The 16316-nt window shown below is 41.9% G+C and overlaps 1 protein-coding gene across 1 annotated transcript in view; it reads left to right on the plus strand.

Annotated features, from left to right (window-relative positions):
- klhl14 (kelch-like family member 14) overlaps nucleotides 1–11520 on the plus strand; it is a 13818-nt gene extending 2298 nt beyond the window's left edge. The window contains exons 3-10 of the mRNA XM_025052436.1: nucleotides 6–466; nucleotides 2565–2686; nucleotides 6587–6676; nucleotides 7340–7418; nucleotides 7550–7740; nucleotides 8683–8841; nucleotides 9170–9327; nucleotides 9796–11520. Of these exons, the coding sequence (XP_024908204.1) occupies nucleotides 6–466; nucleotides 2565–2686; nucleotides 6587–6676; nucleotides 7340–7418; nucleotides 7550–7740; nucleotides 8683–8841; nucleotides 9170–9327; nucleotides 9796–9936 (1401 nt within the window). The 3' untranslated portion in view covers nucleotides 9937–11520. The remainder of the gene's footprint in view (nucleotides 1–5; nucleotides 467–2564; nucleotides 2687–6586; nucleotides 6677–7339; nucleotides 7419–7549; nucleotides 7741–8682; nucleotides 8842–9169; nucleotides 9328–9795) is intronic.
- Nucleotides 11521–16316: the final 4796 nt, after the last annotated feature.

Below are 16316 nucleotides of genomic sequence, written 5' to 3' on the forward strand. Positions count from 1 at the left end.
GCAAGATCCTCAACATCCCCCAGATCACGAAACTCAGCGTGCAGTTCCTCAACGACCAGATCTCTGTGCAGAACTACAAGCAGATCTGCAAGATCGCCGCCCTCCACGGACTGGACGAGACCAAGAAGCTGGCCAACAAGTACCTGGTGGAGGACGTGCTCTTGCTGAACTTTGAGGAGATGTGTGCCATGCTGGACGCTCTGCCGCCTCCCGTGGAGTCAGAGCTGGCTCTCTTCCAGATGTCAGTCCTGTGGCTGGAGCACGACCGGGAGACTCGCATGCACTACGCTCCGGACCTCATGAAGAGGCTGCGCTTCGCCCTCATACCTGCCCCGGAGCTGGTGGAGAGGGTGCAGTCGGTTGACTTCATGAGGAGCGACCCCGTGTGCCAGAAACTCCTCCTGGACGCCATGAACTACCACCTGATGCCCTTCAGACAACACTGCAGGCAGACTATGGCCAGCAGGTAAGAAAAGGACAAACAAAAACACACTCTAGAGGTGTATGAAAAGATGTGTACTATTATTTATTATCTCCCTCCTACTGAATTCAGACAAACCGCATTTCTCTTTCTCCGTCTCTCACCCAGTCCCAGTTTGATTTTACTGACAGTGGTGGTGGTCAGTCACAGGTGGGACCCAGTTTAAGGCCCACACAGGTCATTAAAATAGGTCGCGTGTGTGTGCACTAGAGTGGGGGGTGGCCAGGAGGGTTAATCCAAGCTTTGTTTCACTGTATCCATAATTACAAGATTACCTTATGTTTTACTGAAGGAAAAAAAGTCTTTTATTTCCACACACATCTGTGTAATTGCTCTCTAATCAGTGTAGACAAGACGCAGTAAAGTAGATTATGCAGGTTGTGCATTTGATTTGTGGCAGCCTTCGTGAATTAGATTTGAAACAATATAATTAAATTGTGTGCAGAATTATATGGTAATTACCTAGCAGTTCTGATGTTAGCGTGACACCCTGCCTGTTGCTGACGTCCTAATAAAGAGAAGTGTTTTTCAGCAAATGGAAATCTGGTGCATTTCCGTCTCGATTATATTTAAAAGAGCGAGGCATTTATTTCAATTGAGGGAAAATCAGGCGGTGCTTATTTCAAGAGCAAATGGTTTCTCTGATGTTGATGTTTTTTTTTTCTGATTTCCACTTTTGGGGACTCACACAGTACGTGTGGTCAGGAAGTTGAGCATTTGACAGCTCGATGCAGATTGGTGCTGAAGTGTGAAAATGTTTTGGATTAATTAGAAAAATAGTGTTTAGACATTTGAAATGGACGCTTTGGGGAATTGGAATTGAAATTGTGCAGAATACAAATCAACGCTGAATATTTTTGGCACCTATTCCCCTAAATACTCACAATAATGTATCTATTCCAACATGTGGAACCAAATGAGCACGGAATCAGGAATCCTCATAATTAGTTTCACATGCCACTGTTTCGCTCCTCTCAATTAATCACTATTATCTATGTCCAGAGGCTCATTTGCATACGAATAACCCCCAAACACTTCGGAGTGGGCCAGTAGCAGAGAGAACGCACTGACACAATGGTTATTTAGTCATGCGTTAAAAAGTAAAATATGTAGAAAAAAGAGAGAGAAAACAAGGGTGCAGCAAAAATAAAGGCCAGCTCGTCTTAATCTTTTTTACACTATATTGTGATTAATTGGAAGACTTGTGTTGAAATCCATTAGGAGCCAGATAATGGTCATTAATGCGGAATAAAGTGTGCAGCATTGTGGTTGTACATCATACACAAACAGCAGGAAATATCCTGGCGACTGGCTCAGGGATGTCACATGAATCAGCGTAGCCAATGAAATGGAGACATCATATAGGCAGGTTTATGTACTCAATTGTGCTTTTAGCCTCCAGCATGGCACCCTGCAGGATCGTCCTCACTTCACAGCTAATTGAAAAGATATCTTTAGAGTACAATAACCATCCAATGACACATCAAAAGGCGCAGAACATGTTTTTTCTGCTTAATTATAATCAACAAGGCCACACATTGCCTAATATCACGGACTGAACTTCTGTCTGTGCTGTCATCGTACAATATGGAAACTTCTGTCTGTGCTGTCATCGTACAAGGGTTAGGTATTCAATTTATGAATGCAATTTATTTATTTTTTTGGCAAAGTAAAAACTTATATAACTAGTCTCAGCTGTTTATACATCTCAGCTTTTTTTGGCCTTGATTGTTTGCTTGCAAAACATGAATAGTTTTGCAAGGTGCGTCCTAAAAACTGTGTATATAAAAATATAAAATATAGTAGATAAAAGTTATACTAAAAAGGTTCTGTGGCTCATAAAGAGAGTTCTTCAGTGATACAATTTTGATGGAATTGACTTAACACGTACACGATGCACCTGATTACTTTCAAAACTTTTTTTTTTTAAGCGTAAATCATTTCTGTTTGAAAGCAGAACCAACCGCTCATTATGTCAGAATAAACAACAAATTGCTGCTGGAGTCAGGTTCAGGAAGACTTGGTGCACTCCTACGGTTTTGTTCACCTGTTTCCTAAGACTTTGCCACTTTTGTCATTACAGAATCCGTTCCAATAAGCGAATGCTGTTACTGGTGGGTGGTTTGCCCCCTGGACCTGATCGTCTCCCCAGCAATTTGGTCCAGTACTATGACGATGACAAAAAGACATGGAAGATCCTCACGAGTAAGTTCCAGAAGCTGTGCACCTCCAAGTTTTTATTTTGTTTTTTTTTTAACCCGGGGCTTTATGTGTTAGTGATTTTCATGATAAGAAATAGTTGTTCCTGTGGATGACTTTAACACAGGTTAATTTCCACTGAAAATAAGGGGAAGGAGTTCCCTAAATCCTCCAGGTAATAATGTATCACTATCACTTTTAATATAAGTTTTGAATCAGAGCGTGACTTTACAGCACTGTAGAGCTTCATGCCCGGTTTCCTTTGTTTTTGCTGAAATATGCCGACAGGATGCATGATGAGATTTACTTGAGTCTAATGATCTACAGAGACAGAGCTTCAGAATAATGAATGACATCGTCACACGGCAGCATTGGAAATGTAACTGGATTATTTCTCCGGTCCCATTGATCAGTGCGTAGGCATCAATATTAATGTCCATCAATACTGATGCTCATCCTGATGTTAACCTGTTGACCTGGTGTCACTATTGATAACAGGTTTGTATCAAGTAGAGCAAATGTCAACAGATAAGGTCAGGGCGGGGGTTTATCTAAACAATCAATACATGCCTCTAATGGACTAAACTAAAATAATAACCACAATAAAAGAAAACAAAGACATATCCCATTGTCTGTCGGGATTCATGTCATGACACAGTCGCTGGTATTGATTTCACAGTGCCATAATGAATAAAAGTTGGCACCGTTTCCCAACAAATTAACAAATTTGTGCGGGAAAAATATGGTCTTTTTACGGGAATGCACCACAGATATTTTAAAATGCTCCCACTCTGCACACGTTTGTAAAGCAGCTTATGGCTTTTTCTCTCGATTTTTTTTCCTCTGTCTTCTCTGACCTTTGAGGCTCAACACGACACTACATTGTTGCCATATTGCAAAAGGTCACGCAGGAGCTAATGGGACGCCGTTTTAGTCCTTTGCGTCATCATGGCTGGACATATTGAGTTTTTGTCATTTTGTTACGGACACAGTCATATCTCAGCTGCCGGCGTCCATTCGTACACATTAGCCACATGTGAGGCCTGTTTCCCAGAGTAGTTTCTATTTTGACTTTTTGCTCTAACACTAGTTCTACCTTTCTGTCTTTGGACATGATGTCCCTGTGTGCTATTTTTTAGTTTTGTCAAAAATCGTCAGAGGTGCAGTCCGCCAAAGGAGGCATGAAGACACAACATGCCTGCAGCCCATTTGTGTTTATATTGACGTCTTCTCATTGAAGTCACACTGGGGTGTAAACTGCAGCAGGCAAAAGGTCAACAGGGATTTCCATCACTCAAAACTAAAAAAGTTAACACTTAAATGGTCCGTGGCCAAGTGGAAGGACAAAACTGCAAAATCATCCCTTAACACATCAGTGGTCATTTGATGTAGCCTCCACACAATGGATGTGGAATAGAAGATTATTAACATTCAATCATAACTTTTCAATGAGGCGAAACCTGAGAGGGACAGCCTTTGATTAAGACATTCATCAAGACAATTTTTAGGAAGAGTCTGATCCCTCTCATTGTGTCAGATGGAGGTTTTCTGCTACTGCTGCTGCTGGATGATTCTAGTGTAAAGTTTGCCATCTAGTGTACCCACAGCAGCGTGGACAGGCACAAGACAAAGGCAGGCACCGGCTCTGCCTCAGTGCTGGGCTGCCCCCCCGCCTTCTCCTTTAAACCAACCTGATATTAAAACGTCACACTCGGAAACGGACATCATTCACGCAGCGTGGCCCAGAACAAAGGAATGAAGCTCAGTGGGATGCAATTGTAATGGTGTTAAAAGCACGTCGCAGCTCCAGCAGCAGTGGTGCATTAGCTGAGGAGTCATTCAACCGAGCCCGAATGTGCCTCTATGCAGAGGTTTCTGACTCCCTCTAGTGAGCCCTACAGCTCACTGTAGACTGGAGTGATGTGGCGTCCATGTCGTGGAGAATGTGCTCGCGGTGCCCTCCTGTCGCTCCTCACCTCCTGGGGTCGGTCGAAGGGCTTTTGAATCCGGCAGTACAAACTGGTGTCACAGTCTTCCTAAGATGTCAATTCAATTAAAGTCGTGTTTTGTTGACACGCCATCGATGGCACCTGTAGAAATGCATCAAATCTCCAAGTGCTGCTCCTCTCACTGTAGTCTGTGACACAGTGTAACGCTTTAATCTTCTTTTCACACGATTTTCAAAACGATTTTTTAGTAGAGGGAAAGTCAGTAGACGTCAAATAAAGAGCCACCGGGCCGTGTCCTATATACTGCTGACTGCACGATAATGTAAATAGCATGTAAGAGAATTTGGCAGTCGTATGGCACTTGTCTTTGAGGTGCACTGGAGGCGAGCGATCCTAATCCTCTCATTCAAGATAAATCTGTGTTTAGTGTACGTAGTATTAGTTCCCCCATCTGATACTCCCCTCCTGTGGAGAGGTGCGGCACACGTCAAGCCCCGCCAGAGTGAGATCGCAGGGAGGGTCCAATAGGAAAGAAATGAGATTCAAGGCTGTCTAATTTTGCTGCAACTGTGATCCATCAGGCGGTGGAGAGGTGACAGTGGAAATGACTGATGGAGACAGACAGGTGGGCTTTAACATTTCACTGATTTGTGCTCAGAAAGCAACGGGCCTGAGATTTATTGAGTGAACACGATCATGTTCATTATGACTGTCACCTACGACCTTTTCTCTACGTCTCAATGGGGTCTCTCCGGCGAAAAAAGATGGCGGCGCACAAGGGGTGGCACATAAACATACACCCGGGGGGGGTGGGGGAGGAATACTACTACCCTAATGTGTACTGTATGTATACGTACACACCAACAGATAATATGATAATAGTGTGTAATTTACACATCAGCAATTGGCTTTTTGTGCTTTTAGCTGCTTCAGGTATAATGTTCTACTACCGTACATGTTGTTGACATGTTTTCTGATTGAAATCTGTTTACATATATTTAATTTTTACACTTTACTTTGTAGTAATTTCTCTGCTGTTTTTGTAATGTTTTTTTTACTTGTTGGGGCTAAATGTGCTTACCTCAAGGTTACTAACTTTTCTTGTTGATACACACGGTCGGTTAGTTGAATAACTCACCAATAAACTTACTTAAGCCACAAATGTGGGTTTAACAAGTTAAAATTAAATGATTTACATGCAATTTAAATCTTATTTATCACAGGAAGAACAGTGGGACAGAGCTGATCTAATGGGACTCTGATTAGGGCGGAGATCTACTGTTTGCCAGTGTCTTAGCGTTGACAAAGTTATAGAACAAAATTCATTGACAACGTTGTTAGTTTAATGCAGATGTAACTTTTCCCATCAGACTTCCATTCAGTCGCCAGTTTATTTGGTACATTTAGCCGCCGCGTCGTAAATCATCCTTCATAAAGGCTTTAATGTTCACTTTTTATTGCACCTGTTTAAGAGGTGCTCGCTCGGCTGCGTGATCATTCTGCAGGAAGTAGTTTGTGATGCTTCTGAACTGTACTGCATTATCTGAAGGCGTGTCTGTTTTTTCAGCCTATTTCCAGCCTTTAGGTCTTTGATGAAACTGTATTGACAAACGTAGGGAAGCATCTGTTCTCTAATACTAACGTCTAAAGTAAAAACCTTAGAACATTATAATAATAATAATAATAATAGTGACAGCTTTTCAAAAATAGTTCAAATAGAAATTGAACACAGCACTATATTTATTTATCTTCTGTGTCTTAATCATCATTTGGGTCGTGTCCCTGTCGCCCTTCATACGTCCCTCCGTATCTCTGTCGTGTGTCCCTGCCGCCCCTCATCTCTGTGGCCCACATTTCTGATTTAATTTACAAACATTTAGTTAAATCCGTCCCACTTCATACGTCCCTCCGTATCTCTGTCGTTTTGTGAGACATTTGTCTTTTTTGTCTCCTCCAGTAATGCCTTACAACAGTGCCCATCACTGTGTGGTGGAGGTGGAGAACTTCCTGCTGCTGCTGGGCGGAGAGGATCAGTGGAATCCCAACGGTACTGTAACACCACAGAACGAATGTCTTGGTTTCCAGTGATTTCACACAGTGAAACTGCCGTTGTTTACTTCATGTAGAAAGGCCTCTGAACCACAGCGTCTAACCCATCGCAGATAATGTTGCACTTTCCAATAGTGTAAAACACTCATCCTGGAACCAGAGCAGCTCTGAGTGGATACACAACACTCCAGTCGATGCTCGTCCGTAATTGGCACGGAACAAACAACTGTTATTAAGTTGTGGTTTGGATGTGTTGAGAGCTCTTTTTGTGAAATGGAAGTACTACAGTACACTGCATGGTAGTGTGTGTACTGTAAGACCGCCGAGTACAAACGCACAGCAGCAGAGCTTTGTTACGTTTAGCAACACAGCAACTGCATCATTACCTCCAGTGCAGTACAGTTGCTCAGGACGGTTCAGTCACCGACTGGTCAGCATGTGGAAAAAACAATCTTCAGTTTCCAAAAGGTTTTGGTGAAAAAAGTACTTGATATTTACCACAGGGATTAAAGCACCCGTATGAAGGAGGTGAATATTTTTCACTAAAGATCCTGCACAGACACAAACGTTGTAGTAATTTGTTGTTAAAAAGAGTATCTTGATTATATCACACAATCATTGACGAGGTTGATCAATACTGAATTCTGTTCTGCCTTTGCAGGAAAGCACAGCACCAACTTCGTCAGCCGCTATGATCCCAGATTCAACAGTTGGATACAGTTGCCTCCCATGCAGGAGAGGTACGCATCTTTGTATCCCTGTCCCTTTACAAATGTCCAGAAAATCCAGAAAAAACATCGGGATTATGAGAAAAGAAATGTTATTGTTGGTTTAATATATATATATTGTCTGTTTGACATTTGCTCCTTAGGAGAGCGAGTTTCTTCGCCTGTCGTCTGGATAAGCACCTGTACGTGATCGGAGGTCGAAACGAGGCGGGCTACCTCTCCAGCGTGGAGTCCTACAACCTGGAGACGAACGAGTGGAACTACGTTTCGTCTCTGCCGCAGCCGCTCGCCGCCCATGCAGGGGCCGTACATAATGGCAAGATCTACATTTCAGGTCAGGACAGCGGTTGTTCCTCACTCACAGTTATTGGTGTCGCCCTTGTCAAAAGTGATCCTGCATTTCACAGCCCACACCTGTGACTAAGAGCTGTGGCAGAGTGCTGTAACTATCATAACACCCAGTTGACTTTTAGATGGTTGTCTACTCAGCCCGCCCTTTAGTTTTTAAATGTTTTTCAGCCTGTGTTTTGGGTATGTGGTGGAAGAGTGGCAGGATTCCTACCTTTCATGCAAGTTTAAATCCAACTCGTCACTAAGTCCAGACCAGAGCAGGAGCTTTTCATTTACATGATGAATACGACTGCACTGCAAGAGAAAAAAACTATCAGTGTTTCTTCATTTTCTATTTAACATTAGGATCTGAAAAGATTGGACAATTCAAAATACAATGTAGAAATATTATTCTCTACAAAAGATTCTTAAAATGCAAAACAGGAAATATGGACATTTATTTATGTTATTCATGCAGGAATCTATTTATTAATATCTCCCTCTGTCAAGTGCTTATTATCATTGAATCACTGGTGAACTTTAGGATGTGAGTACTGTTCTGTACTGTTCACCATTGTATTGTAGTGAAAACAATGTACAACAAAAAAAAAAAAGAAAAAAAGTCTGCCAGCTCTGTGCTTCAATAGAGCTGGCAGGATGATTAACTGTGATGCACTGTTAAAGAAATGTTGAGCCTGCAACAAAAAAATGGATAAAATGAACCCAAATGAGTATTAAAACTACTGCTGTAGTGAAAAGTACACGATAAACACTCACATGATACACACACTCCTGTCGATATTTGTCATATATGTTAGCTCGTATGAAAGACCGACCACAGATGTACAGTACACGGTCAGACGGTCAGTCACAGTGTGTACCAACACCTACTGCATGTATTTAAACGCAGTATAAAAGACAGAATTTCGTGTTTGCTTTCCTGCAGGAGGAGTTCACAATGGGGAGTATGTGTCCTGGCTCTACTGTTACGACCCCGTAATGGATGTGTGGGCTCGGAAACAGGATATGAACACAAAGCGCGCTATTCATGCCCTGGCTGGAATGAATGACCGCCTGTATGCTATTGGTGGAAACCATTTGAAAGGTAAGTGCTGGAGCATTTGAGGAAATGAGCAGAGGAAAGGTCGTGATTGATTGTCTATTTTTTTCTTTTTTTTTGTTCCATAACTGTCTGTGTAACAGAGACGCTGCAGCTTCAGTATGAAACACATTGAGGTCGTTTGTTATGACATGTACAACATTGACACAACAGCTACTTCAATGTGGTATATGTATTTGTTTATAACTAAAAGATGAGGCGCAGACACTAAATTATTCTGAATATTCCAGAGGTTTTTTTTTTTTTTTTTTTTACTCGTTGGCCGCAAACTTAATTATTTCAACAACGTTCTCTCCCCTCCCTACATTTCCAGGTTTCTCTCATCTGGACGTGATGCTGGTGGAGTGCTATGACCCCAAAGCGGACCAGTGGAACATCCTGCAGACGCCCATCCTGGAGGGTCGCAGTGGTCCAGGCTGTGCTGTTCTGGACGACAGCATCTTCCTTGTGGGCGGTTACAGCTGGAGCATGGTACTATGGAGTTTTTTTTTTTCCGCTGATGTAATTAGATGGTTTTATATGGTGGTCACACATAAAGTTTACATAAGAAATGAACAAAGTTTCTGGGTGGCAAAGTTCAACCTAAAGAAGAGACGATTAGCACTAGCTGCTAGGACGACAGTTAGCCACTACTGTTTTAGACGTACAAGAGAGGTAGCAGTACTAACAGTAGCAGAGTAAAACACAGCTCCATGTGCACAAAGGTGTTTAAGGAGATAATTACACTCCCGACTTAAGGTCTTCTTAAGATTTTTTTTTTTATTTCTTATTTTATTGTGGATTATATGAAGGAGCAGCAGAGCAGCTAATTTATAGTGTTATTTAATTTTTCTTTTTCAAATAAATTCTAAATAACCAAACCTGTTTTTTCAGCTGTTACAAACATCAGTAAAAGTTGTGAGGAGAATGACTTTTCTTTTTACTTTGCTTTGTCTTTAGGGAGCCTACAAGTCATCGACCATCTGCTATAGCCCGGAGAAAGGAACATGGACAGAGTTGGAGGGAGAGGTGGCTGAGCCCTTGGCGGGCCCAGCCTGTTCCACCGTCATCCTGCCCGTCTGCCTCCCATTTAACAAATGACAACTAATCCAACCACTGGGTGTCCAGGATGAGGAGCAGGACAGAGACTGGGGGGAGGAGCCCGAATAAGCAAAACAGTTGTCAACAATTTTTCCAAATACCCTTTGGTGAGATTAAAGGGGGAAGTGTATAAATTATTTTTTTACTGGTTTGACCAAGAGCACTTTCGTTATTGTTTACTGGATGTTTGAAAAAAATGGAAAGAAAACAGTGTAACTCATGTATTTAAACTCATCTGTGTTATGAGAAATGGTCCGTTTCATATTTTGAGTTGATTTGATCTGATAGTAAGTGTTTTTTGGCTTCTCTTCTATAGCACGCATAGTGTTGAACTGCATTATAGCTTTTCAAACCCATTGTATCTTGTATTCAGTAGAGGCATATTTCCAGCAGAATACAGTGTTGATTCAAAGGCTGACACTGGGGAAAATATACTGGAGTGCAGTTGAACTGGGGCAGGGTGAAATACACGTTTTATAATGGTCAATGTGTAGAAATGTCAATGCTGGACCACATGTTCACTGGCAAAGTATCCGTCAATCACTGTCAGTCATTCCGCTGTCTTATTTGACTGTAAAAAACACTTGACAAAAACACACAGTGGAAGAGTGGTTAATGCTCTTACCTTACAATTCCTGGCTTTTCCTGAAAGAGTTTGTGTTTTTTCAAGTAGTTCTTTTTCTTATTCCAAAGTCCACAAACATGCAGATGTAGAGTCAGGATTTAGCCAGCGTTTGCCTGTTGACTGCTGGGATTGGCTGCTGCTCCAACCACTACAGAAAAAGGGCAGAGGCAGTAGAAAATTAATGGATGATTAAATTAATCATTTCTGCATTTTTATTTAATTCATCAACTGGCAATATTAAATCTCAACTGAACACATGAAACTCATGGAATGTCCCCTCTGGTGGACATTTTCTAAACTGGGAATCATGGGTAAAATCTGTAATCTTGATGTGTAGCCGCAGCTTACGACTCAAATCCTTCATTGTCTAAGTGAAAGAAATAATAGTATCTAAAAAATTACTATCCACTGATCATTATGAAAATGTGTCCTCATCACCCGGCCCTAATGTTGAACTAGTTATTAGTTATTAATTTCCACCCTGGTTAAAGCTGTGTTTCTGTATTACTTGTTGAACAGAGAGTTTCATACAGGTTAGCTGCTTTAAAAAAAGAAAAAGAAAAAAAAGAAAAGAAAAAGTTTCCGGTGTTTGTGGCAGCTACTCCTTATCCTGCTGCCTAAACAATTTAAGGGTGTACCATTGACTCCCGATGTTCACACGACGCACTAATGTTCACACTAATACTACAATGACGGTACAATCAAATTGTAATTTCTAACCAATGTGTTTATGAGTAACATGTTTGGGTAGACAGACGAAGGTGATGTTTGTTTGGGTTAATGTTGACGGACAGGTCTAGCTGTGTGGCGGTGTAGCATTAGCCTCACGGGACGTTAACTTAAAAACAGATCCTGAAATGCACTAAAAGTGAACTTTTTAATTCAGCAAACAAAGTTCGCGTAAAAATGTAAATGAATCTGTGTGATGTTTAAAAAAAGAATGAAAAAAAAACAACAAAAAAACAAGTCTATACAAATGAATCTAAGTCCAGTCTAGTCCACGCGGTATGCTTCAAAAAGTCGACTCTAAAAAGAAATAGATGCAGTACCTGTTGAATTCTGTACAGATTTGTTGATTTCATTCTTGTACATAAATGGCTTGCGGTGAAACATTTTTGTGCACTCGACCTTGGATTTATTCTCAAATCCTGTTATGTCATTTGAATTTTAGATTATGAAAATAAAACGACTCTTGATGATTATAATGTTTTTTGTGTGTGTTTGTTTTTATTAACTTGTGTCATTCAACGGGGGGCTCAAGTACAGGACCACACGCAAACAGAAAGAAGACACGAGCACACATGTCAGCAGAGAACAGTGAACCTCATACTGCAACAAACCCCATGGAATAAACAACAACACAACTACTAAACATAACTTCGATTTAAAAAAAAAAAAGACTCTTGGTGAAAATCAGAAATCAAACAACAGGGAAGAAGAGCTAGTGAGAGCAGTATATTTACTGACAGGAGGGCAGGACGCAGGTGGAGCACATCAGGTGATCACAGGAGAGGAAGAGGACGGAGGAGGCAGGTGGAAGGAGTGAGGTTAATTATAGAGAAGAAAGTCAGCAGGACAAGCCTTGTTCTCTATGTGCATGAATGTCAATGAAATAAAACAAAGATATATATATATATATATATATTCTCTTAAGTAAGCTCAATTAATCACGACCGATTGGAATAAAAACGTTCCTAATACTTCCTGTATTTCACCCTCTGCATTTAACCCATCACCAAAGTGAACAGTGGGCAGCCATGGTCAGCGCCCGGGGAGCAGTGCTTGAGGACGAGGCCATGCTCAGTGTATCTCAGTGGCAGAGGATTCAAACCTGGGGCCTTCTGGACCGAAGTCCGCTTCCTTTAGTTGGTGGATTCGAACCTGGGGCCTTCTGGACCGAAGTCCGCTGGTGTTAGTTGGTGGATTCGAACCTGGGGCCTTCTGGACCGAAGTCCGCCTCCTTCACCACTAGGCCACCACTGCCCCATTATTTGATGGAACTGTGGACAAGTGCATTTAGCTCAAATGTTAGCCTCATAAAGTCCTGATAGACTGATCAGCTCCTGATCAATGTCAGAAATGATGACGCAGCACTGTTCTCTCTCAGTCCAGTCGGTGAAACTCCAGCACTAATCTCTCAAACCTAAGCCAGTCACCATCCAGACTGGATCTTTTGTTTATCCTCGGGGCAGCCTCTCACTCCAGACCACATTTGATTTGCCAACCATTCACTACCAACTGTCTGCAGCACTAAACAACATGTTCAGCCCCCACGCCCCAAACTCTCACCAAACACAACCGTTCACCTGATGGTTTGATGGTCTGGTGTTCTTCGTTGTCCTTGAAGCCACAGTGTCTTCATTTATGACAAAAGAGAAAACTGTTATTTAATTACAGAGATTATTCTGTGATGACGGTAACAGTATGTGAGTGTTCATGTGGACAAACAAAATATAATATTATTAATATTATAAGAATATTATGTGGGTATAATGATTGAAGACTGACTTAAGGCTGCAGCCATACGAGGACAATGAACAGCAGAGTCATGATTAAGACAAACTTGTTTAAGGACTAAGATAAAGATGTGAGGTGAAAAAAAAACCCCAGCCTTAATATGAGCATCTGTGTGTGTCTCTCTCTCTGTGTGTGTGTGTGTGTGTATTTGAAGAATTCATTTACCTTTTATCGTTGGTGGCAGCAGATGGTTTCCACGCTGCCATCCGTCCCTCGGCTTTCTCTTCCTCCAGAGCTCAGGGAATTAACAAGATTGGTTAACAGGAACTCATGTGACCTTTAATAAACAAAAATAACTACACACATATGTCAAATGTCATCTGACCTTGACCTTGACCTCAAAATGTGGATCAGCAATTTTCTTTCAGTGATTTTGAAGACCTAATGTGTTGAAACCTCTAAAAGTTTTTAGGGATCTGTAGCAGATGTGTGTGAAGCTGGAAGAGGAGAGGAAACAGCAGCTGAGTCAGGTGGTCTTTTACTGAGGGTAAATAAAATAAGGAAAGGAGTCTAAGACCATTAAGAAAGAGATGGAACATCTGTAAGTAGAAGAGATGTTAGGTGAAGTTTAGTTTGTAAATATAAATAATATCTCTCTCCTCTCCTCTCCTCTCCTTGGCAGCTCCCTCAGCAGCAGCAGGTAACATGGCCTTAGTCCACCATCTAGTGGTCACAGCATCTGGTGTCCACACGCACAGCCACACACACACATAATAACACACACACACACACACACACTTGCAGCAGACCTGTTGCATTTTTTTTCTATTCTTACTTTATTTTATAAAATAAAGCCATTGGCCATTCACAGTGAGCCAAATCGCACGGTGACTCATGATGTGCCAGAGTGAGGATAATCACTATGCCTCTCTCTCCTGGTCCACATGCCTGTTTACGTTCCTGTGAGCCACACTCTTCTGGCTCCCAGCCGCCCAGTGGTATTTATAGCCATACAGAGGCAACCATCACTCAAGGAATCCGCAGCTTATCGTCCCCGGTCCGGTCTGAGTGACAGGGCGGCGTGTAGGATCTACAGGTTCCTGTGTCTGTGGCGATGGAGGAGCGCGCCTCTGCAGAAGGTAATGCTGACAGATCCATTAATCATCTCATTATTTCTTTCATTCTTCTGCTTCCTGTAGCTACCTGTGCACGGCAACGAGATTGCATTTTAATCATGTCTTTACTTGTTGTTCTTGTTGTTGTTTTGCGTCTTACATTCGTTGTGCAACAAGCACTTTTAACAGTGGGGAATATGGAACTGCGTCCTCCAATTAGCATGAGTTGTTTCAGTGAGTCTAATTAAAGCTGAGGAGATCACAGACAGGAGGTGCACAGAGGAGGAATTTGAATTTTAAAAAGGACAAAAAAACCCTCAAATGATTTAACTTATTTTAGAATTCTATTTAAGAATTCTGCAGACAAGTTCATCCTTTTTTACTCTAAATGAAGTCGCGTGTTGATTCACTTATTTTTTTAATTGGTCAACCACACGTCATTACTCCAGCTTGTTGTCATCCCTGTGATGAAGATTCATCGTTTTTTTCTCTTTTTCCCCACAACTCAGTCTGCGTTTTTGTGCGTAAAAAGCCATTTCTGATGAACTGTGCTCCGATGAGCATCTGTGTGTCTCTCTCTCTGTGTGTGTGTGTGTGTGTATTTGAAGTCTTCATTTACCTTTTATCGTTGGTGGCAGCAGATGGTTTCCACGCTGCCATCCGTCCCTCGGCTTTCTCTTCCTCCAGAGCTCAGGGAATTAACAAGATTGGTTAACAGGAACTCATGTGACCTTTAATAAACAAAAATAACTACACACATATGTCAAATGTCATCTGACCTTGACCTTGACCTCAAAATGTGGATCAGCAATTTTCTTTCAGTGATTTTGAAGACCTAATGTGTTGAAACCTCTAAAAGTTTTTAGGGATCTGTAGCAGATGTGTGTGAAGCTGGAAGAGGAGAGGAAACAGCAGCTGAGTCAGGTGGTCTTTTACTGAGGGTAAATAAAATAAGGAAAGGAGTCTAAGACCATTAAGAAAGAGATGGAACATCTGTAAGTAGAAGAGATGTTAGGTGAAGTTTAGTTTGTAAATATAAATAATATCTCTCTCCTCTCCTCTCCTCTCCTTGGCAGCTCCCTCAGCAGCAGCAGGTAACATGGCCTTAGTCCACCATCTAGTGGTCACAGCATCTGGTGTCCACACGCACAGCCACACACACACATAATAACACACACACACACACACACACTTGCAGCAGACCTGTTGCATTTTTTTTCTATTCTTACTTTATTTTATAAAATAAAGCCATTGGCCATTCACAGTGAGCCAAATCGCACGGTGACTCATGATGTGCCAGAGTGAGGATAATCACTATGCCTCTCTCTCCTGGTCCACATGCCTGTTTACGTTCCTGTGAGCCACACTCTTCTGGCTCCCAGCCGCCCAGTGGTATTTATAGCCATACAGAGGCAACCATCACTCAAGGAATCCGCAGCTTATCGTCCCCGGTCCGGTCTGAGTGACAGGGCGGCGTGTAGGATCTACAGGTTCCTGTGTCTGTGGCGATGGAGGAGCGCGCCTCTGCAGAAGGTAATGCTGACAGATCCATTAATCATCTCATTATTTCTTTCATTCTTCTGCTTCCTGTAACTACCTGTGCACTGCAACGAGATTGCATTTTAATCATGTCTTTACTTGTTGTTCTTGTTGTTGTTTTGCGTCTTACATTCGTTGTGCAACAAGCACTTTTAACAGTGGGGAATATGGAACTGCGTCCTCCAATTAGCATGAGTTGTTTCAGTGAGTCTAATTAAAGCTGAGGAGATCACAGACAGGAGGTGCACAGAGGAGGAATTTGAATTTTAAAAAGGACAAAAAAACCCTCAAATGATTTAACTTATTTTAGAATTCTATTTAAGAATTCTGCAGACAAGTTCATCCTTTTTTACTCTAAATGAAGTCGCGTGTTGATTCACTTATTTTTTTAATTGGTCAACCACACGTCATTACTCCAGCTTGTTGTCATCCCTGTGATGAAGATTCATCGTTTTTTTCTCTTTTTCCCCACAACTCAGTCTGCGTTTTTGTGCGTAAAAAGCCATTTCTGATGAACTGTGCCGCGGTGACAGACAGCAGGAGCCGCGGGGAGCCACCCGCGTAAATGTGCGCACTGACCCTGCTCCTCCTGAGCTGCAGTACAGGGCTGAACTGAGTCTGTGTCAGGTTCAGATGTGAGGATT

The sequence above is a fragment of the Cynoglossus semilaevis genome, chromosome 20 (genome assembly GCF_000523025.1).
Source record: "Cynoglossus semilaevis isolate Cse_v1.0 chromosome 20, Cse_v1.0, whole genome shotgun sequence".
Taxonomy (NCBI): Eukaryota; Metazoa; Chordata; class Actinopteri; order Pleuronectiformes; family Cynoglossidae; genus Cynoglossus; species Cynoglossus semilaevis.